Source organism: Ascaphus truei, chromosome 9, assembly GCF_040206685.1.
Source record: "Ascaphus truei isolate aAscTru1 chromosome 9, aAscTru1.hap1, whole genome shotgun sequence".
NCBI lineage: Eukaryota > Metazoa > Chordata > Amphibia > Anura > Ascaphidae > Ascaphus > Ascaphus truei.
In genome coordinates, this window is record NC_134491.1 from 23,077,358 (window position 1) to 23,105,136 (window position 27,779).

A 27,779-nucleotide genomic window follows, 5' to 3' on the forward strand; every position below is an offset into this window, starting at 1 on the left:
TTGAAATGAATCCAAAAGTTTATTGAAAACGACAATGTTTCACTTGGGGCAGGAACATGAGAATCACATCTGGAGCTTCGTTCAAGTTTCTTAACATTACAAAGGTTAGCAGTCCCCTTCTCCACAAAGAAACCACAAAAGGAAAGATACCAATGTGATTAATATTCAAGTATTCACTGCTGCCATGAACAGTATTTAAAGGAACATTGCATGGCTGCCACAAGCCCAGTTCTATCACTCGATTATGACTTTTTACCCTGTGTTTATATTGGTTTCTTAAACAGTGTTTACGCATTAATGGAAACAAGATGATTTGCCCCTTTGCTTTTAGCCTGCTGGGAATTTATTCCAATTTCCTACCTGGTTATAAAAAGGTGTGTTCAAGTAAATATACGTACAGCAATTGCGTTTAATCAGCCAATTTGTTTTTAGATTGTAAGCTCTCCGTGGCATGGATCTTGACAATGCACAAACAATATAAATGTGTACCGAGTATCATCAGTGGTGGATGATTATAGGATTAAGGGTGACAGTGAAAATGCTGCAGATGTAATTGTACAAAGACAGGCCAGTCAGGCTCTTTTTTTATGGACTTTGACTCTCATGCCTGTAGCACAGGAGTTGCCAACTCCAGTCCTCAAGGGCTACCAACAGGTCAGGTTTTAGGGATATCATTGCTTCAACACAAGTAGCTCAAACAGTGGCTCAGTCAATGACAGCCATCTGTGCTGAAGCAGGGATATTCTTAAAACCTGACCTGTTGGTGACCCTTGACTGGAGTTGGCCGCCCCTGCTGTAACACTTTTGTACTCAGTTTGACTAAGAGTATGTCATTTTGTACAGCATCACAACAGGGCAGGAATGACGAAAAGCAATTTAACGGGCTGGCCATCTAGGTAACACTATTAAATGTGTTTTTAAATGTATCCCCAGCCTTCCCAGAACCCGTCTGCTGGCCACGTACATGGCAAGTCTATCTGCCATAGCACAGGTGATCGTAACTAAAACAAAAAACTATTTGCTGAAAGAGGCCAAATTGATGGCTTCTTTCATATTTAGTTACCTGTGACTCATTTCTGTGAACGGTGGAAACCTATGAAATATATACATGTTTTTTTTAAAGACTATTGTAAGACCGCTGTCTTGAGTGTAAGAATCATTTCAAAAACCCACACACCGATGATCATGTCCAATTAAGTTGTTAAAATGTTTCTGACCAATTGGGTTCCAGTAATGAGCAAGCGTTTGCCATACATACATCAGGGCATCGGGCGATCGGGCCGCGCTTTGTTACTATTTATAGAAGATGAGATAGAGAAGAAAAAACACCAATGAAAGCAGCTGTAGAATTATTGTTAAGGAAAGTTCCCCAAAGCACCACTGCCTATGACCAGGTATGTTGTAGATCAGGTATGTTGTAGACCAGGTATGTTGAACTCCAGTCCTCAAGGGCCACCAACCGGTCAAGTTAAGGATACCCCTGCTTCAGCAAAGGTGGTTCAGTCTTCGACTGAGCCACCCGTGCTGAAGCAGGGATATCCTTAACCTGACATGTTGGTGGCCCTTGATGACCGGAGTTGGCCGCCCCTGTTGTAGACAAACGAATGTAAAAGCATCCATCCGAATAATACCCTCCCATTTACAATGCACGGCAATACAGGATATGTGCCATACCTGCTCCAAGGCCAGACTCCAAAGTCAACCCTCGGAAATTGCACCAAGGCATATATCAGAAAACAAGCAGTATCGATTCAGACACACTGCATGTAACCGAGGAAAAGGGCAGAGGTTACTACGTAGGTTTCGGCAACGAGAGGAGTTCTAAAAGGTGTCCCGAGCAAAATTACAATGATGGCCATATTTTATGAGCCCTGCAAATAATATATGTACTTCATCTCCCAAAAGAGGTATACATCTTAAAATAATGGATAATGGCAATAGAAAATGTTGTATAACCTGGTCAGTGCCAAAACATGTGTTGCCTGCACAAAGGGAACACTCAAAGGGGTTCAAAGTAAGTGTGTGTGTGTGTGTGTGTGTGTGTGTGTGTGTGTGTGTGTGTGTGTGTGTGTGTGTGTGTGTGTGTGTGTAACATTATTTTTTTGTGGGTAGGCAGAGCAAGTGGTACTAATGTTTGCAAAGTCGTAAATCTATTTAAAACACATTTGCATTGTTCTTGAAAGTCGAGGGTAATCATCAGAATTTGTAAGAATCCTGTAAAAAAAAACTATTCCCCCACGTGATTAAGACATCGGAAGTAGAATCCAGGGCCCTCGGAGAAATTACTTTGCTTCTGGCAGAAATAGAAAGGACTACGAAAAATATAGAAAATATATACTTTGTTTCAAATGGGCTATAAAGGTGAATTATAGCAAAAGAGTCTGCTCTTATAAAAAGAGGAAACTGAATATTGGCTCATACAAGGCTTTTGGATTATAGAAGTGTTAACACAAGGGTGGCCAACTCCAGTCCTCAAGGGCCACCAACAGGTCAGGTTTTCAGGATATCCCTGCTTCAGCACGCTGATCGAGCCACCTGTGTTGAAGCAGAGATATCCTGAAACCCTGACCTTGTTGGTAGTCCTTGAGGACAGGTGTTGGCCACCCGAGTGTTAAATGAATCCCTTCAATGGCAAGTACCAACAATGTATTGGTTTGCAATGCATTGTGGGCACGTTGGGCCGTGCACGGGATTTAACGTAATATGGCTCATAACCCCCTTTTTACCATTTATTTTCCATTCTTACTATTGGCATTATTTATTTTCCTCTGCATCCTCTTCCCCCGGGGCTTAAACACATTTTTTGTAAATATTTTTTTTCCCCCCCATACAGAATGCCTTCAAAAAAGTCACAAAAATATATATAAAAATTACAGCACAAGACACTTTTTGTTGCAGACTCAAAGCTACATTAAAAAGAATGTTAGAAATTGCGCTAACATTTCTTTTCTAGAACACAAATAGCCATACGATCTGCAAATGTGACGTAACATTGGCTAAATCCTTAATACACCTTGTGAACGTGGGTTATAATGCGAAGAGTCCAGTTCTGAAAAGCAATTCCACACCATCGCCATCATTGTGCTATGCTACTGCAACAATGCACAATACCAAAATATTATTGGGGGTGGGGGGGCGACACCATTGCGAATGTATCCTGCTACTACAAAACAACGCTTTAATTTAAACATAAGAATATCGGAAAACAACCATAACACTCCAACAACGATATATTATTCGTCCTTTGACTTCTGCACTGTAACAGCGTTGGTTTCAAATAATAGTAATTTTAAAAAATCCAGATGAAGACAAGTGTTGAACTGAAAAGTGACACACAGCTTTTTTTTTTCTTTTCTTTTTGTTTTGTTACTTTACACATTCTCTGTAGGCCAGGGGCGGCCAGCTGCAGTCCTCAAATGCCACCAACAGGCCTGGTTTTCAGGGTATCCCTGCTTCAGCACAGGTTGCGCAATCAGTCCCTGCTTCAGCACAGGTGGCTCATTCAGTGGCCGAGTTAAAGACCGAGCCAGTGATTGAGCCACCTGTGTTGAAGCAGGGATATCCCGAGAACCAGACCTGTTGGTGGCCCCTTGAGGACTGGAGTTTGCCGCCCTTGCGCTAGGCAGTTGGCAAAGACTTCAAGTCTTTCGTTTCGCGGTGTAAACGAACTTCTTTCACTCCCGAGAAGGCGACGAGTTTCTTTACACGGGGCGCATCGTATCGCTGCAGATTCCAGGCTTACATTTTTTTTTTATTTCATTTTTTTTTAAATCATTATTTTTGTTGGCGTTCTGCAGACCGCGCAAAAAAAAAGGAGAGTCCACGTCGCAAAAAAAAAAATCTACATCAGTGTTCAGGGCGCCTGACCACACCACGCGGGCGCCTGGCACTCTACAGGATGGCACAGAAAAACTTCTTCTCTCTAAAAGGGTTTTCCGACGCGGGGACGGGCGTCAGCAAAGGGTCTTCCTTGGCATGAGCTTCGCAATACGCCATCAAGTCTGCTGCTGCTTTCGATACCTTTAAAGAAAACACAGTGTTTTATCAAATCAAAAAAAGGCAGGCCCCCCCTGTACCTGAATGTGGGCAAGATTGACTTGGTGGTAATAAGGCACCCGCTGAAAGGAAGATGTTGAAATAAATGGTCATTATGGTTTAACACTATTCAGTCAATCTGCCCCTCTGCATTGTCATGACATTTCAATCCAGGTCCTCTTTTTGCCACTGTACACCAGTGTAGGGGTGCTCAACTCCAGTCCACAGGGCCCTCCAACACATTATCCCTGCTTCAGCACAGGTGGCTCAATCAGTTCCTGCGGCAGCACAGGAGGCTCAATCAGTGGCTCCAACTTAGATAGAGCCACCTGTGCTGAAGCACGGATATCCTTAAAATCAAAACTGAGCCTCTGATTGAGCCATCTGTGCTGAAGCTGGAATATCCTGGAAACCTGACCTGTTGGGGGGCCTTGAGGACTGGTGTTGAACACCCCTGATTTAGAGTAACCCCAATATATTTGAAAATCTAGTCTTTAAAATACAATATATCCTGTTCGTGCAAGAATTTAAACAGACTTGGGGCCCGCAGAGCTTAAGGCTGGCCCTGTGCCACCTGTGCTGAAGCAGGGATATCCTGAAAACCTGACCTGTTGGTAGCTCTTGAGGACTGGAGTTGGCCACCGCTGGTATTTATATATTATTCAGTAGGCCACGAAGCTCACAGCGTGTGGCTGGGAGACTCCTGGGCAGCTCTGTGTGAGTGTCAGGTGCCCTGTATGTCACGGCTTCTAGCTAAATAAAACATGCACTCATTTTATGGTTTTCTAAAGCTTTACATTAATATAAAATATATGATCACCACTGAAAACAGCAAGAGGCAGCCTTCTGCCTAGCAAGTTCTATATAAATGTCACAGAAACACATAGCTATACCAGCAGCGCGATTATTCTGCGAGCCTCCGCACCTTTCTCTAAATCAGGGGCGCTCAACGCCAGCCCCCCCCCAAAAAGGGTCAGGTTTTCAGGATATCCCTGCTTCATTACAGGTGGCTCAAGCAGTCTCTGCTTCAGCACAGGTGGCTCAATCAGAGGCTCAGTCTGTGACTGAGCCTCAGATTGAGCCACCTGTGCTGAAGCTGGAATATCCTAAAAACCTGACCTGTTGGTGGGGAGAGAGGGGGTTAGAGAGGGGAGGGTTAGATAGGAGGGGGTTAGAGAGGGGAGGGGGTTAGAGAGGGGAGGGGGAGAGGGGGGAGAGTGGAGGGGGGGAGGGGAGAGGGAGAGGGGGGAGAGGGGAGGGAGGGGGGAGAGGGGAGGGTGGGGGGAGAGGGGAGAGGAGAGGGGAGGGGGAGGGGGGGGGAGAGAGGGGAGGGGGGGGGAGAGAGGGGGGAGAGAGGGGAGGGGGGGAGAGAGTGGGGGGGAGAGGGGAGAGGATGTTCATTTGCATGTCTTAGACAGGTCTGCAACCCTGTCTTTCCCCATTGTCACCCAGCATCCAGCACTTCCACTGCAGCAAGGGATTCTGGGAAATGACATGCAAATGAGCACTCAGTGCCACCTTTTGTCTCAAGCTCGTATTACACAAGCCAATCATACGCCTGTGACGATAGCTTCCACAGGCTTATTAATATTACACAAAAATAATTGGGTTTGAACTGAACGAGGCTTAAGATATAATAAATTGTATTTATTCCTTAGAATAAAGGTGAACACAACAGATAATGCAGTAACAAACAAGAAGTACACTTACATTGGGGTTGGGGAATGAGAAGTATGATGTAGCATTTCTCTCAGCAGTCAGGAAATCATTCAGGTGAGATCAGGTAACCATATCAGCAAACGAAAACGAATGAAAACTTTGCATGAAGACCAAAAATGAAGACAAAGGATAGATGGGGACCAGCAGGTTATAAACCTTTTGTCCCTCTATCTGTAACATTAAGAACCTGTGATTGGTTTGCAATTATCTCCAGCCAATCTTTGATGGGGGAACACATTTTAGGACAGGCCCCCCTGCTAGCTGGCACATGTGCAGTAGAACTCTGGGGTCTCCTTTCTGAGGCCCCACATGTGCAAATGGAATGCCAGGCCAGCTACCCCTCCGGATCTTGGACAAGATAACCTGTGTTGGACAGTGATAAGTGGGACACTTAAAAACTGCTATGGAATGCGCCCCCTCCACCCTCACAGAGACAGGGAGGGTGAAAAAACCTTTTGAACAAAACTTAAGTTCTAGCCATTGGGATGTCTCTAGGGCCATCTGTCATCCTGATAGCAAAGGAATTTCTCTGAAGCTGTGTCCATACCTTGAGACACAGTATTAACGGACTATTAACCCTTGTGCTCCCGGATGGATTCTAGTGTGTGTATGCAGACACTGATGTACAATAACAGAGGGGAAACAGGAAAATACACATTTACAGGTTATAACGGGGGTGAAATCACATTTCTGGACCTCAGTCCAGTTAACCCCTTGTCTCCCTGGTGGGGTCAGGGGTGGCCAAATGGGGTGCAACCCCTTTAATACCGGGCCACCCCCTTTCTCCCTCTACACCTCCCCTTCTTAATGCGTGTCCTGTGGCCCACTGGCCCTAACGGGAAGTGGGGCACTGCTGGCACCATTAATGAATTCAGCCTCAGAGGGATAGTCCTGGCGTGAAAGTCCATCAGCATTGCTGTTTTCACTGCCCTTTTTGTGCTGAATGGTAAATTCAAATTCTTGCAACGCCAAGCTCCATCTCAGCAGTTTGGCATTCTCCCCTGATACCCTCTGTAGCCAACTCAGGGGGTTGTGGTCTGTGATGACCGTGAAAGCCCTCCCATAGACATAGGGCTGGAGCTTTTTGAGTGCCCACACAATGGCCAGGCACTCCTTTTCAATGGTGGCATATGCCACCTCCCTGGGGAGCAGTTTGCGACTGAGATACACCACAGGGTGCTCTTTGTCGCCGTCCCCCACCTGGCTCAACACAGCCCGCACCAAAGTCTGAGGCATCAGTCTGAATAAGAAAACGCTTGGTATAGTCTGGGGCAGCCAGGATGTGTAATACGAGCTTGAGACAAAAGGTGGCACTGAGTGCTCATTTGCATGTCATTTCCCAGAATCCCTTGCTGCAGTGGAAGTGCTGGATGCTGGGTGACAATGGGGAAAGACAGGGTTGCAGACCTGTCTAAGACATGCAAATGAACATACAGTAATATTTACAGTTGCTTTATGCTTTACTGTGGAGGGTTTTTGTCACTTTTTTTACCCACCATAACTATATATATATATATATATATATATATATATATATATATATATATATATATATATATATTTACATTTAAACTAGTCTGGTCCCTGACAACCAACCCCAACTCCAAGGTTTAAAAATAGAAATGTAATAGTTCTTGACGACAGTGGGGGTAAACTTTAGACTGCATGGGGCTTTGGGGAGAGCTTAATTTTAACCTCCCAGACACAATGTTTCAAATGCTTATATTGAACAGAACATCATATTGTAAAAATAAAAACAGCATTGGAAAGGATCTCAAACTAAGTTACAAAATGCAAATGAAAAAAAACAAAAAAAAAACTTGACATTTGCTTTATGCTGGGGATAGGTATGCACAATATACACGTATATATTGGGGATAGGTATGCACAATATACACGTATATATTGGGGATAGGTATGCACAATATACATGTATATATTTGTTTGAATGTCAAGCAGGATGCCATTCTGTTTGATTCCCCACACACACACCTGCAGGTGAAGAAACCCGTACCTTTATTCTGTCAATATTCGCTTCCATTTTCAGTTGTTCCACGAGCTTCCTGGCTTGTGCTATGCTGGCAGTGTTATTACTGGCCATCAGGGTGCCGGCTGTGCTTTCTAGATGTACTAAAAAAAAACAAAGGCATTAAGTTAATTAGCAAAGGGGGTTCTTAATTAACATGAGCTGCACATGGTCTCTAAAAAGCATGGCTAGCATTAGGCTGCGTCCATAGTAATTTGAGCCGCGCGGAGGCTGAGGGAAAGCGGGTGCTTTCCCTGGCCATGGTACGCATGCCGCCCGTGGGCGTCTAGGGGCGGGCCAGTGACGTCACGGAGCTGGTTTGCCCTCATTGGGCGAACCGCTCCCGTGACCGGCCTGTCACGCCAAGAAATCAGTTTAAACTGATTTCTTGCGCAACGCGCGCCCCCTCCCGCTTCTGCGCGCCCGCATGGACGCAAACACTGCCAGAAGGCAGTCTATTCGCTCAGCGTGCGGACTTACCATGGACGCAGTCTTAGGCTTTGCCGGGGCACAGTTGGCTAGGAATAAGCGGTGGTATATTTGGAAAGCAGCGTGAAAAAACGGTTCTTGGTTTCTAATTTTGTGATTGTCCTGAGTTCCTCCTGGGGGTCTATCTATTACCGTCACGCAGGTGCAAAACCAACGCAATACAGCACCATATTTATTCAAATCAAATGGAGTTGTTCCTTTGTTGATCTGGTGAAATGACTTAGCACTGGTTTTGCAGCCAAGAGACTTTAGTACAGGCCGACCAAGTCCAGCTCTCAAGGGCTACCAACAGGTCATGTTTTCAGGCTATCCCTGCTTCAGCACAAGTGGCTCAATCGAGCCACTGATTGAGCCACCTGTGCTTAAGCAGGGATATCCTGAAAACCTGACCTGTTGGTAGCCCTTGAGGGCTGGAGTTGGTCACCCCCTGCTTTAGCAGTTAAACCTCCAGCATCATCTCAGTGTGAATAATACTGATACCAGTAGTAATGACGAGAAGAAAGTTTGGCTATTGTAAAGAAATGCTGCACTTAGTAAGCTTGAGGATTCTGACCTGCATACAGTACCAAAGATTACACAGTCCTGATCGCGCTCTAAACTCCGCAGGCGACTTTTTATTCGTTGTTAATTTTCCATCAACGTTCTATAAATATGCACGTTATTAATACAGATGAAAATTACTGCCCATTGCAAACGTGGCATTTTTCTTATAATTATTGTTAAAATTCGGCGACATCTTTTTTCGACGTGAGATAAGAACACAATAAATGATGTATAGGAGGAGTGTGGACAGCCTTGTTAACCCTTTCATTGCCAGGCGCATTGCTTTGCTGGACCTTTTTGGCAGTAACATGGTTAGAAGGCAGGATGATGAATTTTTAAGATACATATAAAGATATAATTATTATTACTCTTAATTGCCAATTAAAGCAGAACACAAGAGCAGCGAGGCTTCAGCATTTCAGAGCGCTTGCTGTCTGTCTCTGTGAAGTGGATCTAGGGCATGGTGTCAATTAAACAGGCACGTCTCTTACATGGTTGATGAGGTTGGAAAAAGACCTGTGTCCATCAAGTTCAACCCTATGCTCAATTTAGATCACAGATACTTATCCTATATTTGTATTTATAATATATTGATCCAGAGGATGGCAAACACAAGCCCCAGTGAAATATCATCCAATGTTATCTCATACATTCCTTCCTGACCCCAAATAACGGCAATCAGATTATTCCCTGGATCAACATCCTTCCCATGTCTGCTTATTTGGTATACTTATATAAGACGTCCTTTCTATAAGACGTCCAACCTTTTTTTGGACAAATCTATTGTATCTGCCATCACAGTCTCCATGGGTAATGCATCCCACATTGTAACTGACCTTACTGTAAAGAACCCTTTCCTTTGTTGCTGCTGTCACCCCGATAGATCCAGTAACATAGTAATATATGTGATATCGTAAACCACGCACCCCCTGTTAAGTGGCTTCAATATTTTTTATGGTTACAATCTTCTTTGCCAGACATGAGATTTATTTCCAGCAGTCCTACTCATTGTGGATATTATGTAGAATTGTCTGCAGTTAACAGACTGGGGGGGAGGGGGTCATTTATCAAAGAGTCCTGACTGCGGAACGGGGGCAAAATCAGTGCAGAAATAATGTACCCCATAGATTAAAGCAGCAGAACAAGTAGCACTGCACAATTAAATATATAGTTTGTATTATTACAGGATTGAAACAGGGGGTCTCTGATGCTGAGCTGTGTTCATTACGATACTTACCTCCGTAGGGGGTGCCGGTATCTCTGCAGCCAGGGAACCTGTGTGCCTAACGAAAAGGCGGTGTTTAAATGTCCCATGGGCCTAGAGGAAGCGGTAACGTCATCCCTTCTGGCTTCCTATTGACCTGGACATTTAAACTCCACCAGGATGTAAGTATCTCGGGGGGCAGGGGGTCCCGGAGCTGAAATAAACACAGTTCAGCTCCGGAGACCCCCTGCTTCAATCCTGTAATAAAAATTACAATTGCGCAATGCTACATGTTTTGCAGCTTTAAAGAAACAAATCCCGTCGGCTTCAATGAGATTGCTTCTCCTTAATAAATGTGATGCGCTGGTTTTTGCCTCACTTTTGCAGCCAGGAGACTGTTCTCATTATTCCTCCCATCTATTTTCTTTCTTACATCCCTTGTTTAAAATCTCTCCTCCTTCCCAATCCAGCCTCTCCGGCCCAGCCCCCTTTCTAATTGCCAGCTGTCAGCGTGTGGCTTACCATTGTCTGGCATCAGTGCTATGAACTGCAGATCAATGCATTAGCTCTTCCGAGCGACTGAAATAACACACAGCCGTGCCATTTGTACTGAATGCTGAAGAACAAAAGCAGCCTCAAATATTATCTCTCACTGTGAGTGCTCCTTTGCATGTCATTTCCCAGAATCCCTGGCTGCAGTGGAAGCGCTGTATGCTAAGCGATAAGGGGGGAAAGGCAGCGTTGTGGACCTGTCTGAGATATGTGAATGTGCTCACAGGTGGTATTTCTATTTGCTGTACACTGTCCTTATGCGAAACACAAACTGTGCTTGGTCATATTACAGTAGTATAACATTGTGTATTATCTACAAAAGCTTATCATACAGGTTCCTTTAGTATGTGACAGAAAAATATAATCAGCCCATATTCAGCTTTAGATATGTGACAGTTGTATACAACACCGCTGATATCTGGAGGGTATTTAAAAGCAATCCACCATAACCTCCATTTTGTTTTGACAGGATTGGAATTGGGGGCTCCTTCGGAGACCAGAGCTGATCCGCACTGTTGGCTCCCGGAACCGTTCCCGAGATGCTTACTGGTGAAGTTACCGGTTTTACTTCCTGCTTTTGAAAGGGGGTTTAAATTGCCATTCGGTAGGAAGCCACAACCGATAATGTTGCAGCAGCCTCTTGGCTCGAGATTTGGCAGCCATTTTTGTTTCCCCTGAGGGAGATTTAAACGCAGTAACTTGACAGGTAAGTATCCCGGGAGATGAAAATAGCTCCCACCCGGTAAAAAATGAGGGCTAAAAAAAAAAAAACTGCAATTCAAGTCATTGGCGGTTAATGCTGGATTGGGGTGCGATACCCCACATCAGACCCTAGTGAATCCCTTCAAAAGCGTATTAATGGCAGTACATGTTTAAGGGGTTACATGTGGTAATCAATTACTTTTTTGTTCACAAAAACATAGACATGTATAAGTATGTTAAAATGATTTTTAAACGTTAGTTTGTCAACATGTGGAGCCGAGACTTGGAGGGGTTTCATTTCCTCTGGCTGCGCCCTTTTGCCTGATGTCCCTGTGTGTTTGCACAGACAAAAGGTCCCCTCTGCCCTCCTCTTATCTCTATTGGCTAACTCAGGGGTGCTCAACTCCAGTCCTCAAGCCACCTGTGCTGAAGCGGAGATATCCTGCAAATCTGATCGGTTGGGGATGCCCAGTGGCGGATTTCCCCCATGGCCAACTGATAAGAATAGGGTGGAATTAATTCTAGAAACACAAAACTAGCCAAATCTTTGCTTTCCGCATAGTTCAATTAGTTTCGTAGTATTGTTTTTTTGGCAACGGGATTGCACCTTTTAATAACCCCAACATCATCCAACTGCAGACACACTGCAGCAGACATATACACTGGCGACACACTTTATTCGAGCTCGGCTAGTCCCACGAATTCGGGTATACCCGGGTGTATTGAGGTTTGTGACTGTTTTCTGCCCGAGTGCATTGAGGTATTTTCCAGGCAGGGATTGAAGCATTTTATTCCCGCTGGCTGCAATACTGCACCGTATATATATATATACTGCATTACAATTCATGAATTTATGCCATCTGGTAGACACGCGAAGCATTGCAGCCTATTAAATCCTAATCATTATCATTTAACAGATCAGCCGCCCGTCAGCCAGGCATGAACCCAGGCTGGGAAGGCAAATGCAACGGGGCTTGTCAGAGGTGAGGAGCGGCGCATTCCAGGTATCTGCCAGGTACATACTGGGTATTTGCTCGAATAAAGTGTGTCGGTGCAGTAATTAACACCTTTACTGCCAATGGGGCTTGAGCCCCCCCCCCCCCCACCCCCCTGCTGACAGCAATCGGAGACAGAGGCCTGCGCTTCCCTACATCCATCCTACTTGTACGATCTAATAATTGATAAAACTCATGGATCAGATTAACGCAAACAGCACAGAGAGTACAATTAGGGTGACCAGATGTCCCGGTTTAGCCGGGACAGTCCCGTTTTTTTAAGGTCTGTCACGGTTTTTAAGGGTCTGTCCCGGCTGCCTGACATACTTTAAAATGTCCCGGTTCTTTGTGGCTGTCCCGGCTTTGACCAGGGAAGGTGGGGGCAGCAGAGAGCAAGAATGCAGGGAGGAGAGCAGAGGCCGGTCTGACTGCAGCTGCAGAGGGTGGGGGTGGAGTTAGTGACAGCGGAGCCTCAGCAGTGAGAACCGGAAGTGAGATGGCTTCCCCCCAACCAAGATGACTCCCCCCACCCCCAAACAAGCTCCACAGTGAAAGGTAGGACACCCCCCCCCTGCAGCTGCTGTCAGTGTGTCAGTACAGGGTCAGTGTCTCAGTGAAGGGTCAGTGTGTCAGTGTCTCAGTGCAGGGTCAGTGTCTCAGTGCAGGGTCAGTGTCTCAGTGCAGGGTCAGTGTCTCAGTGAAGGGTCAGTGTGTCAGTGTCTCAGTGCAGGGTCAGTGTCTCAGTGCAGGGTCAGTGTCTCAGTGTCTCAGTGCAGGGTCAGTGTCTCAGTGTCTCAGTGCAGGGTCAGTGTGTCAGTGCAGGGTCAGTGTGTCAGTGCAGGGTCAGTGTGTCAGTGCAGGGTCAGTGTGTCAGTGCAGGGTCAGTGTGTCAGTGCAGGGTCAGTGTCTCAGTGCAGGGTCAGTGTCTCAGTGCAGGGTCAGTGTGTCAGTGTCTCAGTGCAGGGTCAGTGTCTCAGTGCAGGGTCAGTGTCTCAGTGCAGGGTCAGTGTCTCAGTGCAGGGTCAGTGTGTCAGTGTCTCAGTGCAGGGTCAGTGTCTCAGTGCAGGGTCAGTGTCTCAGTGCAGGGTCAGTGTCTCAGTGCAGGGTCAGTGTCTCAGTGCAGGGTCAGTGTGTGTTAGGATACCGGTGCCTCTGCACCGTCCGCGCAACCCTCGGACTACCCAGGGTGCACAGTGGAACTTCCCCCTACCTGCTGCCACTCCCGCGGGCCGTCAGCTCGGCCGTCGCCGCGGCCCCGCTTCCCTTGGCTGCTCCTCCTCCTTCTCGGCGGGAGAGGCGGTCCTTCCGTCCCACACGCGTGCGCCTTCCTCCGGCACGGGCCGCGTGCACGCCCTGCTTACAGTGCACGCGCCTGCACCCGTCCCTTATCCTCCACTCCTGCTGTAAGGCTCCGCCTCCTTACACCGCACGGTCACTTCCTGAGTTCTATTGGGCTCACCTGTGCACCTTCAGCTGCACCTATCCTGAGGAGCTTCCTGCAGTACTCCTGTTCCGCCCCCCACACCTGATTGGTCTCTCATACCTTATCAGGCATCCCTGTTCCCTCACTCATCGCTCGACATACTTACTGCATGGAGCTAATGTGCTATTCTCTCAGTGATTCCACAGATTCAGACACGGCTTGTACGACTACCCCCTTTGGCTCTCGACCTCGGTACCCCTCTGACTTCGTATTCTCTGGCACCCCTCGATCACGGCTTGGACCCCGACTCTTCTCCTCTCTCCGCTCCCTGACCTCGGCAAGGCTTCGATGATTCTACTCCAATACCCGGTACCGGCAAGTATTGTCTATGTTACCCATCTCAGGCCTGGCAACGCTTTACTCCACACTCCGGACGTGCTCCCTTTGCTGCGGGTGCGTGTATCCTTGCTAACCCCTTCAGCACAGGGGACGGGTCTGGTCTGCGGGCAGCAGCAGCGTAACAGTGTGTCAGTGTCTCAGTACAGGGTCAGTGTATCAGTGTCTCAGTACAGGGTCAGTGTCTCAGTGCAGGGTCAGTGTATCAGTGTCTCAGTACAGGGTCAGTGTATCAGTGTCTCAGTGCAGGGTCAGTGTATCAGTGTCTCAGTGCAGGGTCAGTGTATCAGTGTCTCAGTGCAGGGTCAGTGTCTCAGTGCAGGGTCAGTGTCTCAGTACAGGGTCAGTGTCTCAGTGCAGGGTCAGTGTATCAGTGTCTCAGTACAGGGTCAGTGTATCAGTGTCTCAGTGCAGGGTCAATGTGTCAGTGTCTCAGTGCAGGGTCAGTGTATCAGTGTCTCAGTGCAGGGTCAGTGTCTCAGTGCAGGGTCAGTGTCTCAGTGCAGGGTCAGTGTCTCAGTGCAGGGTCAGTGTCTCAGTGCAGGGTCAATGTCTCAGTGCAGGGTCAATGTGTCAGTGTCTCAGTGCAGGGTCAGTGTGTCAGTGTCTCAGTGCAGGGTCAGTGTGTCAGTGTCTCAGTGCAGGGTCAGTGTGTCAGTATCTCAGTGCAGGGTCAGTGTCTCAGTGCAGGGTCAGTGTCCCAGTGCAGGGTCAGTGTATCAGTGCAGGGTCAGTGTATCAGTGTCTCAGTACAGGGTCAGTGTATCAGTGTCTCAGTGCAGGGTCAATGTGTCAGTGTCTCAGTGCAGGGTCAATGTGTCAGTGTCTCAGTGCAGGGTCAGTGTCTCAGTGCAGGGTCAGTGTCTCAGTGCAGGGTCAGTGTCTCAGTGCAGGGTCAGTGTCTCAGTGCAGGGTCAGTGTCTCAGTGCAGGGTCAATGTCTCAGTGCAGGGTCAGTGTGTCAGTGTCTCAGTGCAGGGTCAGTGTCTCAGTGCAGGGTCAGTGTGTCAGTATCTCAGTGCAGGGTCAGTGTCCCAGTGCAGGGTCAGTGTATCAGTGCAGGGTCAGTGTATCAGTGCAGGGTCAGTGTCTCAGTGCAGGGTCAGTGTCTCAGTGCCGGGTCAGTGTCTCAGTGCAGGGTCAGTGTCTCAGTTCAGGGTCAGTGTCTCAGTGCAGGGTCAGTGTGTGTCTGTGCAGGGTCAGTGCGTGTCTGTGCAGGGTCAGTGCGTGTCTGTGCAGGGTCAGTGTGTGTCTGTGCAGGGTCAGTGTGTGTCTGTGCAGGATCAGTGTGTGTCTGTGCAGGGTCAGTGTGTGTCTGTGCAGGGTCAGTGTGTGTCTGTGCAGGGTCAGTGTGTGTCTGTGCAGGGTCAGTGTGTGTCTGTGCAGGGTCAGTGTGTGTCTGTGCAGGGTCAGTGTGTGTCTGTGCAGGGTTAGTGTGTGTATGTGCAGGATCAGTTACATAGTTACATAGTATATGAGGTTGAAAAAAGACATAGGCCCATCAAGTTCAACCTATGTTAAATTTACACAACAGATACTTTATCCTATATCTATACTTACTTATTGATCCAGAGGAAGGCAAACAAAAAACACCATTAAGGGGAAAAATTAATTCCTTCCCGACTCCAAGAATTGGCAATCAGATTAATTCCTGGATCAACAGCCTCCCCATGTATACTTATTTGGTATATCCCTGTATACCTTTCCCATCTAAAAAGATGTCCAACCTTTTTTTGAACAAATCTATTGTATCTGCCATCATGAATTCAACATTTTAACTACCCTTACTGTTAAGAACCCTTTCCTTTGTTGCTGGTGAAATTTCCTTTCCTCCAACCTTAAGGGATGGCCCCGAGTCCTTAGTACTGCCCGTGGGAGGAATAGTTCTTTTGAAAGCTCCTTGTATTGTCCCCGAATATATTTGTATATAGTTATCATATCCCCTCTTAGACACCTCTTTTCTAATGTAAATAAATCTAATTTAGCTAGCCTCTCCTCATAAGTTAGATTGTCCATCCCCTTTATTAATTTGGTGGCTCTTCTCTGCACTCTCTCTAGTTCCATAATGTCTTTTCTTAGGATTGGTGCCCAAAATTGTACTCCATATTCAAGATGTGGTCTTGCTAGTACTTTGTAAAGGGGCATAATTATGTTTACTTCCCTTCCATCCATTGCCCGTTTGATGCAAGATAAGATCTTGTTTGCCTTTGCAGCTACAGTAGTGCATGACATTGAGCACTATTGCTAAGCCTGCAGTCTACAAGCACTCCTAAATCCTTCTCCATCAAGGATTCCCCCAATATATCTCCATTTAATTTGTAAGTCACCTTTTTATTCTTGCATCCCAAATGCATAACCTTACATTTTTCTGTATTAAACCTCATTTGCCATTTACCTGCCCACGTTTCCAATCTCTCCAAGTCCTTCTGAAGAGAAATTACATCCTGCTCTGATTCTATTACCTTACACAATTTAGTATCATCAGCAAAGATGGAGACTTTGCTCTTGATCCCAACCTCAAGGTCATTAATAAACAAGTTAAAAAGCAGGGGTCCCAGTACCGATCCCTGAGGTACTCCACCCACCACATTAGCCCAACCTGAAAAAGTTCCATTTATGACAACCCTCTGTTGTCTGTCCTTTAACCAGTTTTCAATCCAGGTGCATATATTATTACTGAGTCCAATTTTCTTTAATTTGTACACCAACCTCTTGTGTGAAACCGTATCAAAAGCCTTTGCAAAATCTAAGTAGACCACATCAACTGCATTACCCTGGTCTAAATTCCTACTTACCTCCTCAAAGAAACAAATAAGGTTAGTTTGGCAAGATCTATCCTTCATAAATCCATGCTGACTATTACTAATAATTTTGTTTTCCATTAGGTATTCCTGAATATTATCCCGTATTAAACCTTCAAGTAGTTTCCCTATTATTGAAGTCAGGCTTACAGGTCTGTAATTTCCTTGTTGTGATCTAGCTCCATTTTTAAATATAGGCACCACATCTGCTTTACGCCAATCTTGTGGTACTGAGCCTGTGGAAATGGAGTCCTTGAATATTAAATATAATGGTTTGGCTATTACTGAGCTTAACTCCTTGAGAACTCTTGGATGTATGCCATCGGGGCCAGGTGCCTTATTTACTTAAATTTTTTCAAGTCGCTTATGAACTTCTTCCTCAGTTAACCAATTATTCATTAATATGGAGGTTGTGGCTTCCTCCTGCGGCACTACTATTGAACTTGATTCTTCCCTGGTAAACACAGAGGCAAAGAATTTGTTTAATACCTCAGCTTTTTCCTCATCTCCAATAATAATCTGCCTACCCATCTCACACTGAAAGGGTCCTATACAGGCATACCCCGGTTTAAGGACACTCACTTTAAGTACACTCGCGAGTAAGGACATAATCGCCCAATAGGCAAACGGCAGCTCACGCATGCGCCTGTCAGCACGTCCTGAACAGCAATACCAGCTCCCTATCTGTACCGAATCTGTGCGCAAGCGGGGAGACTATAGAGCCTGTTACAAATATGTTATTTACATCAGTTATGCACGTACATGACGATTGCAGTACAGTACATGCATCGATAAGTTGGAAAAAGATTGTGCTTCACTTTAAGTACATTTTCGCTTTACATGCATGCTCCGGTCCCATTGCATACTTTAATGCGGGGTATGCCTGTATTTTCTTTTCTCATTTTTTTGTTATTAAGGTACTTAAAGAACTTTTTAGGGTTGACCTTACTTTCTATTGCAATCCTTTTTTCATTATCCATTTTTGCTAATTTGATTGCCCTTTTGCAATTTTTGTTACATTCCTTATAATTCTGATACGATGTCTCCGTCCCTTCTGAATTAAAGAATCTAAACGCCTTCCTCTTCTTGTCCATTTCCTCCCCTACCTGTTTGTTTAGCCACATTGGTTTTGACTTATTTCTTTTATACTTATTACCCAAGGGTATACACTGATAAGTGCTTTTCCAACAAATGTTTTAAAGACTGCCCATTTATCTTCTACATGTTTCCCTGCAAAAACATCATCTCATTGTATTACTACTAGATTAGACCTCAGTTTATTAAAATCTGCCTTTCTAAAGTTTAAGGTCTTTGTTGAACCAAGAAATCTATTTTTTGATCATTTATTTCAAATGAGACCATGTTATGATCACTGTTACCCAAATGTTCCAGGACGTGAATATTTGTTATTACTTCTACATTGTTTGATATGACCAAATCCAGTATTGCCCCTCTCCTGGTTGGTTCCTCAATAATTTGTGTCATATAATTGTCTTTAAGCACCCCCAAAAACCTGTTTCCTTTTGTTGTAACGCTAATCTCATTGCCACAGTCTATGTCTGAATAATTAAAATCCCCCATTATGCAAACATGACCCAGTTTTGATGCCTTTTCCATTTGCAAAAGTATTTTAGCTTCCTCAGTGTCTGTGCAGGGTCAGTGTGTGTCTGTGCAGGGTCAGTGTGTGTCTGTGCAGGGTCAGTGTGTGTCTGTGCAGGGTCAGTGTGTGTCTGTGCAGGGTCAGTGTGTGTCTGTGCAGGGTCAGTGTGTGTCTGTGCAGGGTCAGTGTGTGTCTGTGCAGGGTCAGTGTGTGTCTGTGCAGGGTCAGTGTGTGTCTGTGCAGGGTCAGTGTGTGTCTGTGCAGGGTCAGTGTGTGTCTGTGCAGGGTCAGTGTGTGTCTGTGCAGGGTCAGTGTGTGTCTGTGCAGGGTCAGTGTGTGTCTGTGCAGGGTCAGTGTGTGTCTGTGCAGGGTCAGTGTGTGTCTGTGCAGGGTCAGTGTGTGTCTGTGCAGGGTCAGTGTGTGTCTGTGCAGGGTCTGTGTGTGTCTGTGCAGGGTCAGTGTGTGTCTGTGCAGGGTCAGTGTGTGTCTGTGCAGGGTCAGTGTGTGTCTGTGCAGGGTCAGTGTGTGTCTGTGCAGGGTCAGTGTGTGTCTGTGCAGGGTCAGTGTGTCAGAGTCAGTGTGTCAGGGTCAGTGTCTATGCAGGGTCTGTGTAGGGTCGGGTCTGTGCAGGGTCAGGGTCTGTGGCTGTGTGAGTGTCTGCACAGGTCAGTGGCTGTGTGACTGTCTGCACAGGTCTGTGGCTGTGTGAGTGTCTGCACAGGTCAGTGGCTGTGTGAGAGCCTGCACAGGTCAGTGGCTGTGTGAGTGTCTGCACAGGTCAGTGGATGTGTGTCTGTGCAGGTCAGAGACAGAATGGGGGGTAGAGAGAATGGAGGAGGGTGGAGAGAGAATGGACGGGGAGAGAGAGAATAGAGGAGGGGATTGAGGGAGAGAAAATGGAGGAGCGGAGGAAGAGAGAGAATGGGGGGATGAGGAGAGAATGAGGGGAGGGAATGGAGAGAATGGGAACGGAAGGGAGAGAGAATTGGGGGAGGAAGGGAGTGAAACTGAGGGTGAGGGAAGGGAGAGAGACTGGTGGGGGTGAGAGAAAATGGGGGGGGAAGGTGAGAGAAAATGGGGGAGGGCAGGGATAGAGGGAATGGGGGAGAAGGTAGAGAGAGAATGGGAAAAGGGAAAAGGTAGAATGAACTATAGGTAGAACTATTAATATTAATAATTTTCCCGTTTTTTTATTTTCAAAATCTGGTCACCCTAAGTACAATGCAATAAGCAGCATCCAAGATCAGATAAAGAGGAGTCAAAATGTTACCAATGTAGGTGTCGCTGCTTCTTCTCTGGTGGGTCTTTTGTCAATCTCTTGTTGTATTCTTTCCTACGGGAACACAAGAAAGATCTAGCAGAGGGATAGCGGCACCTACTACAGGGGTCTGTATATCTGGAAGCAGGGGCTTCCCAGAGCTGAAATTAACTGGGTTCAGCTCGGGATCCCCCTTCCTTCAATCTTGTGCTAAAAAAATATTGCCTGCTTGAATGGCTCTTGTAAAATGGAATGCTATTTCTAAGGCAGTTACAGTTTGTTCCTTTGATATAATCACATGTATTTATTCCATGACTGTATACTGGGCGTGCATGAGATACACCGGCAGTGTCAAACAAATACTGTTAATTAGGATAAGCGAAACATAGGGCGTGTGGTCTTCAGATACAAACGATTTCTTTCAATTCACGTCTTTAGATTAGATTGTTAGTTAAAGAAATGCAAATATAATATTTCTTGTGGGGTTTTTTTATGCTGCAAAATGGTGGAGAATAAAATCGTTGTTAAATTATTTAATGAAATTTCCAGTTACCAGTGTTTCTTCTGCGTTGGTCACTACAAATGTTCCTGAAGAAATAAAGTGGGGGGAGGAGGGGGTGGGGGAGGGGGGGTGGGGTAACATTTTCGCAGAAAGCTGAAAAGCACAGAAGTGCTTCTCTAATGAGGTTCTTCAAAACAACACATTAGTTTCAGTGAAGACCGTGTTGCTAATTACAGCGCACACTGTCCGTCCGTCTCTTTCCTCTGTTAGCGGTTATGTTTATCTGGGCCACAGTTACTAGAATAACTGTTTATTGCATCTAGGGAAGCCAACAGCTTTCCTGTGGCCCACAACTAGAGTTTAAACCAGTCCCCCCCTCCCCCTTGCAAGGCCCCCTCTTTCTTTCACCCCCTCCCCCAATGTATTTATTTCCCCTTCACTCCCCCCCATTCTCAAGCTCACCCCCACCTCCCCATCTCACACACTCCTCTCACCCCCCTTCACTCAATCCCACTCCCCATCAGAGTCGGACATTCTGCCGTGGATGTTTTGCCATGACCAGGTTGGCGCCGGCATTTGGCCACAGAGGGACCCTTTGCCGCATCTGCTTCGTTAGTGGGCACTAAGCCGCTGCTCGTTTCGCAAACAAGGCGAGTTAATATAAGGGGTTTTAGCGGTTAGGGTAGGGGGTTAAGGGTAGGAGTTTTAAGGTAAGGGATAAGGTTTTTACAGTAGGGAATTAGGGTAAAGGGATTTAGGGTAAGAGGTTAACGTTTTTAGTATTAAGGGTCAAGATTAGAGTAAGGTTAAGGGCTTACCTTAGCGGCGAAATGCCCAGCAGAGTTCTCCCTGTGGCAAGGTGGGCAAGGAGTGTTAGCTAAATGGCGGCAGCGACATGGTTGCGATAAAACGGTTGTGACCAAATGTCCTACACCGCACCCCCTCCACCCTCCCCCAATTGCTCTCACTCAATCCTGCTCCCTCAACCCCCGCCCACAGACTTTCCCCCCAATACCACAGTGCCCTCCCATAGCACAAAACCCCACAACTCCCCCTCCCCTTCAGCACATTACACACTTTTAGCTTGTGGGAGAGGCCACGTGCCACGCCGGTCTCACGCACGGAAGTTGGGCCCGACTTCCAGGCGGGTCTCCAACTACCAGCGCCGACCGGCGGAGGAGGGAGGCATGGCCCGGAGGACCGGAGGAGGAGGGAGGCATGGCCCGGAGGACCGGCGGAGGAGGGAGGCATGGCCCGGAGGACCGGCGGAGGAGGGAGGCATGGCCCGGAGGACCGGCGGAGGAGGGAGGCATGGCCCGGAGGACCGGCGGAGGAGGGAGGCATGGCCCGGAGGACCGGCGGAGGAGGGAGGCATGGCCCGGAGTACCGGCGGAGGAGGGAGGCATGGCCCGGAGGACCGTCGGAGGAGGGAGGCATGGCCCGGAGGACCGTCGGAGGAGGGAGGCATGGCCCGGAGGACCGGCAGAGGAGGGAGGCATGGCCCGGAGGACCGGCGGAGGAGGGAGGCATGGCCCGGAAGACCGTCGGAGGAGGGAGGCATGGCCCGGAGGACCGTCGGAGGAGGGAGGCATGGCCCGGAGGACTGGCGGAGGAGGGTGGCATGGCCCGGAGGACCGGCGGAGGAGGGAGGCATGGCCCGGAGTACCAGCAGGGGAGGGAGGCATGGCCCGGAGGACCGGCGGAGGAGGGAGGCATGGCCCGGAGGACCGGCGGAGGAGGGAGGCATGGCCCGGAGGACCGGCGGAGGAGGGAGGCATGGCCCGGAGGACCAGCAGGGGAGGGAGGCATGGCCCGGAGGACCAGCAGGGGAGGGAGGCATGGCCCGGAGGACCAGCATGGGAGGGAGGCATGGCCCGGAGGACCGGCGGAGGAGGGAGGCATGGCCCGGAGGACCGGCGGAGGAGGGATGCATGGACCGGTGGAGGAGGGAGGCATGGCCCGGAGGACCGGCGGAGGAGGGAGGCATGGCCCGCAGGACCGGCAGGGGAGGGAGGCATGGCCCGGAGGACCGGCAGGGGAGGGAGGCATGGCCCGGAGGACCGGCAGGGGAGGGAGGCATGGCCCGGAGGACCGGCATGGGAGGGAGGCATGGCCCGGAGGACCGGCGGAGGAGGGAGGCATGGCCCGGAGGACCGGCGGAGGAGGGAGGCATGGCCCGGAGGACCGGCGGAGGAGGGAGGCATGGCCCGGAGGACCGGCGGAGGAGGGAGGCATGGCCCGGAGGACCGGCGGAGGAGGGAGGCATGGCCCGGAGGACCGGCGGAGGAGGGAGGCATGGCACGCAGGACCGGCGGAGGAGGGAGGCATGGCCCGGAGGACCGGAGGAGGAGGGAGGCATGGCCCGGAGGACCGGCGGAGGAGGGAGGCTGCCCGGAGGACCGGCGGAGGAGGGAGGCTGCCCGGAGGACCGGCATGGGAGGGAGGCATGGCCCGGAGGACCGGCGGAGGAGGGAGGCATGGCCCGCAGGACCGGCAGGGGAGGGAGGCATGGCCCGGAGGACCAGCAGGGGAGGGAGGCATGGCCCGGAGGACCGGCGGAGGAGGGAGGCATGGCCCGGAGTACCGGCGGAGGAGGGAGGCATGGCCCGGAGGACCGGGCGGAGGAGGGAGGCATGGCCCGGAGGACCGGCGGAGGAGGGAGGCATGGCCCGGAGGACCGGCGGAGGAGGGAGGCATGGCCCGGAGGACCGGCGGAGGAGGGAGGCATGGCCCGGAGGACCGGCGGAGGAGGGAGGCATGGCCCGGAGGACCGGCGGAGGAGGGAGGCCTGGCCCGGAGGACCGGCGGAGGAGGGAGGCATGGCCCGGAGGACCGGCGGAGGAGGGAGGCATGGCCCGGAGGACCGGCGGAGGAGGGAGGCATGGCCCGGAGGACCGGCGGAGGAGGGAGGCATGGCCCGGAGGACCGGCGGAGGAGGGAGGCATGGCCCGGAGGACCGGCGGAGGAGGGAGGCATGGCCCGGAGGACCGGCGGAGGAGGGAGGCATGGCCCGGAGGACCGGCGGAGGAGGGAGGCATGGCCCGGAGGACCGGCGGAGGAGGGAGGCATGGCCAGGAAGACCGTCGGAGGAGGGAGGCATGGCCCGGAGGACCGTCGGAGGAGGGAGGCATGGCCCGGAAGACCGTCGGAGGAGGGAGGCATGGCCCGGAGGACCGGCGGAGGAGGGAGGCATGGCCCGGAGTACCGGCGGAGGAGGGTGGCATGGCCCGGAGGCCCGGCGGAGGAGGGAGGCATGGCCCGGAGTACCAGCAGGGGAGGGAGGCATGGCCCGGAGGACCGGCATGGGAGGGAGGCATGGCCCGGAGGACTGGCGGAGGAGGGAGGCATGGCCCGCAGGACCGGCAGGGGAGGGAGGCATGGCCCGGAGGACCAGCAGGGGAGGGAGGCATGGCCCGGAGGACCGGCGGAGGAGGGAGGCATGGCCCGGAGAACCGGCGGAGGAGGGAGGCTGCCCGGAGGACCGGCGGAGGAGGGAGGCTGCCCGGAGGACCGGCATGGGAGGGAGGCATGGCTCGGAGGACCGGCGGAGGAGGGAGGCATGGCCCGCAGGACCGGCAGGGGAGGGAGGCATGGCCCGGAGGACCGGCGGAGGAGGGAGGCATGGCCCGGAGGACCGGCGGAGGAGGGAGGCATGGCCCGGAGGACCGGCGGAGGAGGGAGGCATGGCCCGGAGGACCGGCGGAGGGGGGTGGCATGGCCCGGAGGACCGGCGGAGGAGGGAGGCATGGCCCGAAGGACCGGCGGAGGAGGGAGGCATGGCCCGGAGGACCGGCGGAGGAGGGAGGCATGGCCCGGAGGACCGGCGGAGGAGGGAGGCTTGGCCCGGAGGACCGGCGGAGGAGGGAGGCATGGCCCGGAAGACCGTCGGAGGAGGGAGGCATGGCCCGGAGGACCGGCGGAGGAGGGAGGCATGGCCCGGAAGACCGTCGGAGGAGGGAGGCATGGCCCGGAGGACCGGCGGAGGAGGGAGGCATGGCCCGGAGTACCGGCGGAGGAGGGTGGCATGGCCCGGAGGACCGGCGGAGGAGGGAGGCATGGCCCGGAGTACCAGCAGGGGAGGGAGGCATGGCCCGGAGGACCGGCGGAGGAGGGAGGCATGGCCCAGAGTACCGGCGGAGGAGGGAGGCATGGCCCGGAGGACCAGCATGGGAGGGAGGCATGGCCCGGAGGACCGGCGGAGGAGGGAGGCATGGCCCGGAGGACTGGCGGAGGAGGGAGGCATGGCCTGGAGGACCGGAGGAGGAGGGAGGCATGGCCCGGAGGACCGGCGGAGGAGGGAGGCATGGCCCGGAGGACCGGCGGAGGAGGGAGGCATGGCCCGGAGGACCGGCGGAGGAGGGAGGCATGGCCCGGATTACTGGCAGGGGAGGTAACAGCTGGGGAAGAGTTGGAGCCGGGTCGCAGTCAGGGGCCGGCAGTCGGACACAGAAGTTGGGCCTGACCCCAACTTCGGTCGGCGCCCCCGAGTGCATCTCGCATGCAACCAAATTCTATTCCATTGCTTGTTAATTAGAAATGTATTTAGGTTTTATTTATTTTTTAAATAATTTTGTACCAAGAGGATTGTGGTAGGGTCTGCACAGACTCGCATGTGATATTCTCTGCTATGTGATAAAGGATGTTCACTAAGAAATGAGAAAGAAGCAATTTAGATGAAGATAATAAAGTAAAAGGTAATATTATGGGCACGGCCCAGGCCAGCTGTCTCACAATGTAACCGGATGCGACAATCAACATGGTAGACGCAGTAGCCGTGCCCACCAGCAGAGGGCGCCCAGGACACTATTTTTTATTACAAATAACAATTCTATTAATTGGTGTTTTTTTCCTGTAGAGAAAGCGTGTGATGTACTAATGTCTCATTGGCTGCATAGTTCTGTAGTAATGAATCCTAATGTATGGCATTGTACGTAACAGGGCTATGGTCAGAACTTAAAGAGTGGCACACTAATGGGAATAAAAAATTGAGTTTACTTGGGAATGTTCACAAGACACAATCCAAGCGGCACTTTAAAAAAACAAAAAATTGGAATACAATATTTTTTTGGTTTTAATATATGCAGCCTTTTATTACCTTTACTGAAAACTACTTAAGCTGCAGATCGATTGGTTCTCCCGTGATCGATCAGCAAAGATGCTGTTTCCCCGGGTTCACTAAATGGCTGCCTTTTAGTTTCAATCAATCTTTCAGTCAGTGTAACTCAGCAGCTACAATCTATTCATATATTACCAAGGTAAATGTATTTATTGTTACAGTTTGCAGTCACACAGCTGGGAATATTGGCAACAAATGATCATAAACAGGAAAGTGTTGCAAAGATCTTGCACTGCTGGGGAGGTGGGCTAAAGCTTACTATAGAAATCAAAAGATGCTCAGTATATTAAACCTCATTAAAAATTGCATTAAAGCAGCAATACTACATTCCCTTTATTTTTATATGTAAAGCATGTGACAATGTATAATTCTACACTATAACATTATTATTATTATTATTATTATTATTATTATCATAACAGCTTTCAGCGTAATAGACAGTCTGCAGTTTAAAACACAGCAACAGATCTGTTTGTGATACTTTGTTGCCAAAGTGCAGAGCTCAAAAAGGTGTGTGTCAGGGCCTGTTTCAAAAGAGGAAGTGGATGACTTTCTAAATGGTTGCTGTAGCAACCAAAAGGATGAACAATACATTTTTTTTTTTAAATAATTAAAATGGCATTAGGAGATTTAAAAAAAATGCAGACAGTTTTATCTAATACTACAGAAATGATTTATTATAATAGTATGTATTTGTCATGTTTTGCTGCTTTAAGAGTTGAATTAAAAAAATATGTAGTAAGTAATATCTAATATTTATTTATTTTTTAAACACGTAGGCTATTGCATGGATTGCTCCTATAAATGACAAAGGTGACTTTGCAGTGGCTGTGCTAGATTACATAAAGCCTTGCAAACAAGTGCTATATTTTCTTAAAAGCCCACTATAAAATGTAGTAGCCCCCTCCTATGTCTGTGCTCCTCTGCTTGGGAGAGGGAGGTGGATGCCTGCGGAGTTCTACCGAATTTGGGGAACCGTTCCCTCGGGCGACGAGGGCACCTCCATTTTTCTTCATCTCCAATGCCAAACATGTGGTTCTTGCTACCAACCTGCACTTCCGCAGCTATTGTTTGTGGGATCCCAATAGATTCTCTCTCTGCATTTATGACAGTTCTTTTAACACTGTCAGCCTGTTGTGTAGCTCTGCAATGTGTGTGTATCATGAATCAGCAGCCCTCTATCAGGACGTGTTTCCACCAAAATCGTCCGGCGGCTCAAAAACAAAACGCAGAAATCAAATTAAAGAGAACATACCGCGCACAACGCCAAACTGCAAAGCGGCAGACGTGGGAATTTGTTCTTGGCTGGCAGGCGACCGCCGCGTCACGTGAGCGTTTCAGCCAATGAGGGCCAACCGCTCATGGCCACGCCTCCTTGCCTCCTCCGGCTGCCTCCTGACTTCGGTTCAACAAGCCGCGTTGCCGGATCGCAGCGGTGACGTCACCGGATTGCCGGAGCTGGTATAATCGAAGCCTTAAGCAACAATCAGCTACGCAAGTCAGTTATTCCTCATTAATACTGCTTAGCTCCGGGTTGGCCAACTCTAGTCCTCAAGAGCTACCAACAGGTCAGGTTTTCAGCATATTGCTGCTACAGCACAAGTGGCTCAATCAGTCCAGCTTCAGCACAGGTGGCTCAATTAATGGCTCAGTCCAAGACTGAGCCACCTGTGCTGAAGCAGGGATAACCTGAAAACCTGACCTGTTGGTGGACTAGAGTTGGCTACCCCTGGTTTAGCTGCACCTACCAAATGTAAGAGAATCTATATATAATCTTTGCGCGGGTCCAATATCAAAAATGAATGCAGAAACCTGCAAAGAATCCAGGTTCCTGAAGTACTAATGTAACAAGAGTGGAATTGTACCACATTACACTTAGAAACGGCTTTAAAACGTTACAGGTGCACCTGCAGATCTGCTCACCATGCATATCATTCACTTATACAGCAGCAGGCTGGGTCTTTTGTTCCAGTATTTACTCTGCAGACGTCAGTGAAAAGGAACATGTGTTATTTAATAACTCAGATTGTGGCAGACGGTACTCTTTCAACAAATATATATATATATATACTAGCTGATATACCCGGCGTTGCCCGGGCGTGGAAGGGCAGGGGGCATGGAGTGGAAGGGGGGGGCAAAGGGCAGGGAGGGGGGGGACTCAATCCCCCCCCCCCACACACACACACAATACCCCCACATACACACACAATCCCCCCCCCACACACAATACCCCCCCCCCCCACACACACACACACACAATCCCCCCCCCCCACACACACAATCCCCCCCCACACACAATCCCCACACTCACGCTTAATCAGTCCACAATTTCACCTGGGGGGGCGACATGCTCCGATCCCCCAACCCCCCATGCTGCTGAAAACGGGAAGCAGACAGGAAGACAAGAGGGGCTGTCTGT

The 27,779-nt window shown here is 49.4% G+C and overlaps 1 protein-coding gene across 4 annotated transcripts; it reads right to left on the reverse strand.

The window, feature by feature from the left end:
• On the reverse strand, positions 1–27,779 carry GNG2 (G protein subunit gamma 2). 4 transcript variants are annotated; one of them, XM_075613797.1, is made up of 5 exons: positions 27,672–27,766; positions 27,284–27,340; positions 19,755–19,817; positions 7,769–7,884; positions 1–4,020 (listed from the first exon to the last, which is right to left on the reverse strand). In XM_075613797.1, the coding sequence occupies exons 4-5, from the start codon at positions 7,853–7,855 to the stop codon at positions 3,892–3,894; spliced, it is 216 nt and encodes a 71-aa protein (XP_075469912.1). In that variant the 5' UTR covers positions 7,856–7,884; positions 19,755–19,817; positions 27,284–27,340; positions 27,672–27,766; the 3' UTR covers positions 1–3,891. The 4 variants fall into 4 exon arrangements, with proteins under 4 accessions (XP_075469912.1, XP_075469910.1, XP_075469913.1 ...); XM_075613795.1 differs by lacking the exon at positions 27,672–27,766 and adding an exon at positions 26,616–26,834; XM_075613798.1 differs by lacking the exon at positions 27,284–27,340 and having other exon boundaries at positions 27,695–27,779.

Bases quoted from the DNA above. Each gene is read 5' to 3' on its own strand.
- GNG2 (XM_075613798.1), bottom strand. From the start codon at position 7,855: ATGGCCAGTAATAACACTGCCAGCATAGCACAAGCCAGGAAGCTCGTG. The intron at 4,021-7,768 runs GTACGGGTTTCT...TTTTCTTTAAAG, and splicing joins CGAATATTGACAGAATAAAG to GTATCGAAAGCAGCAGCAGA.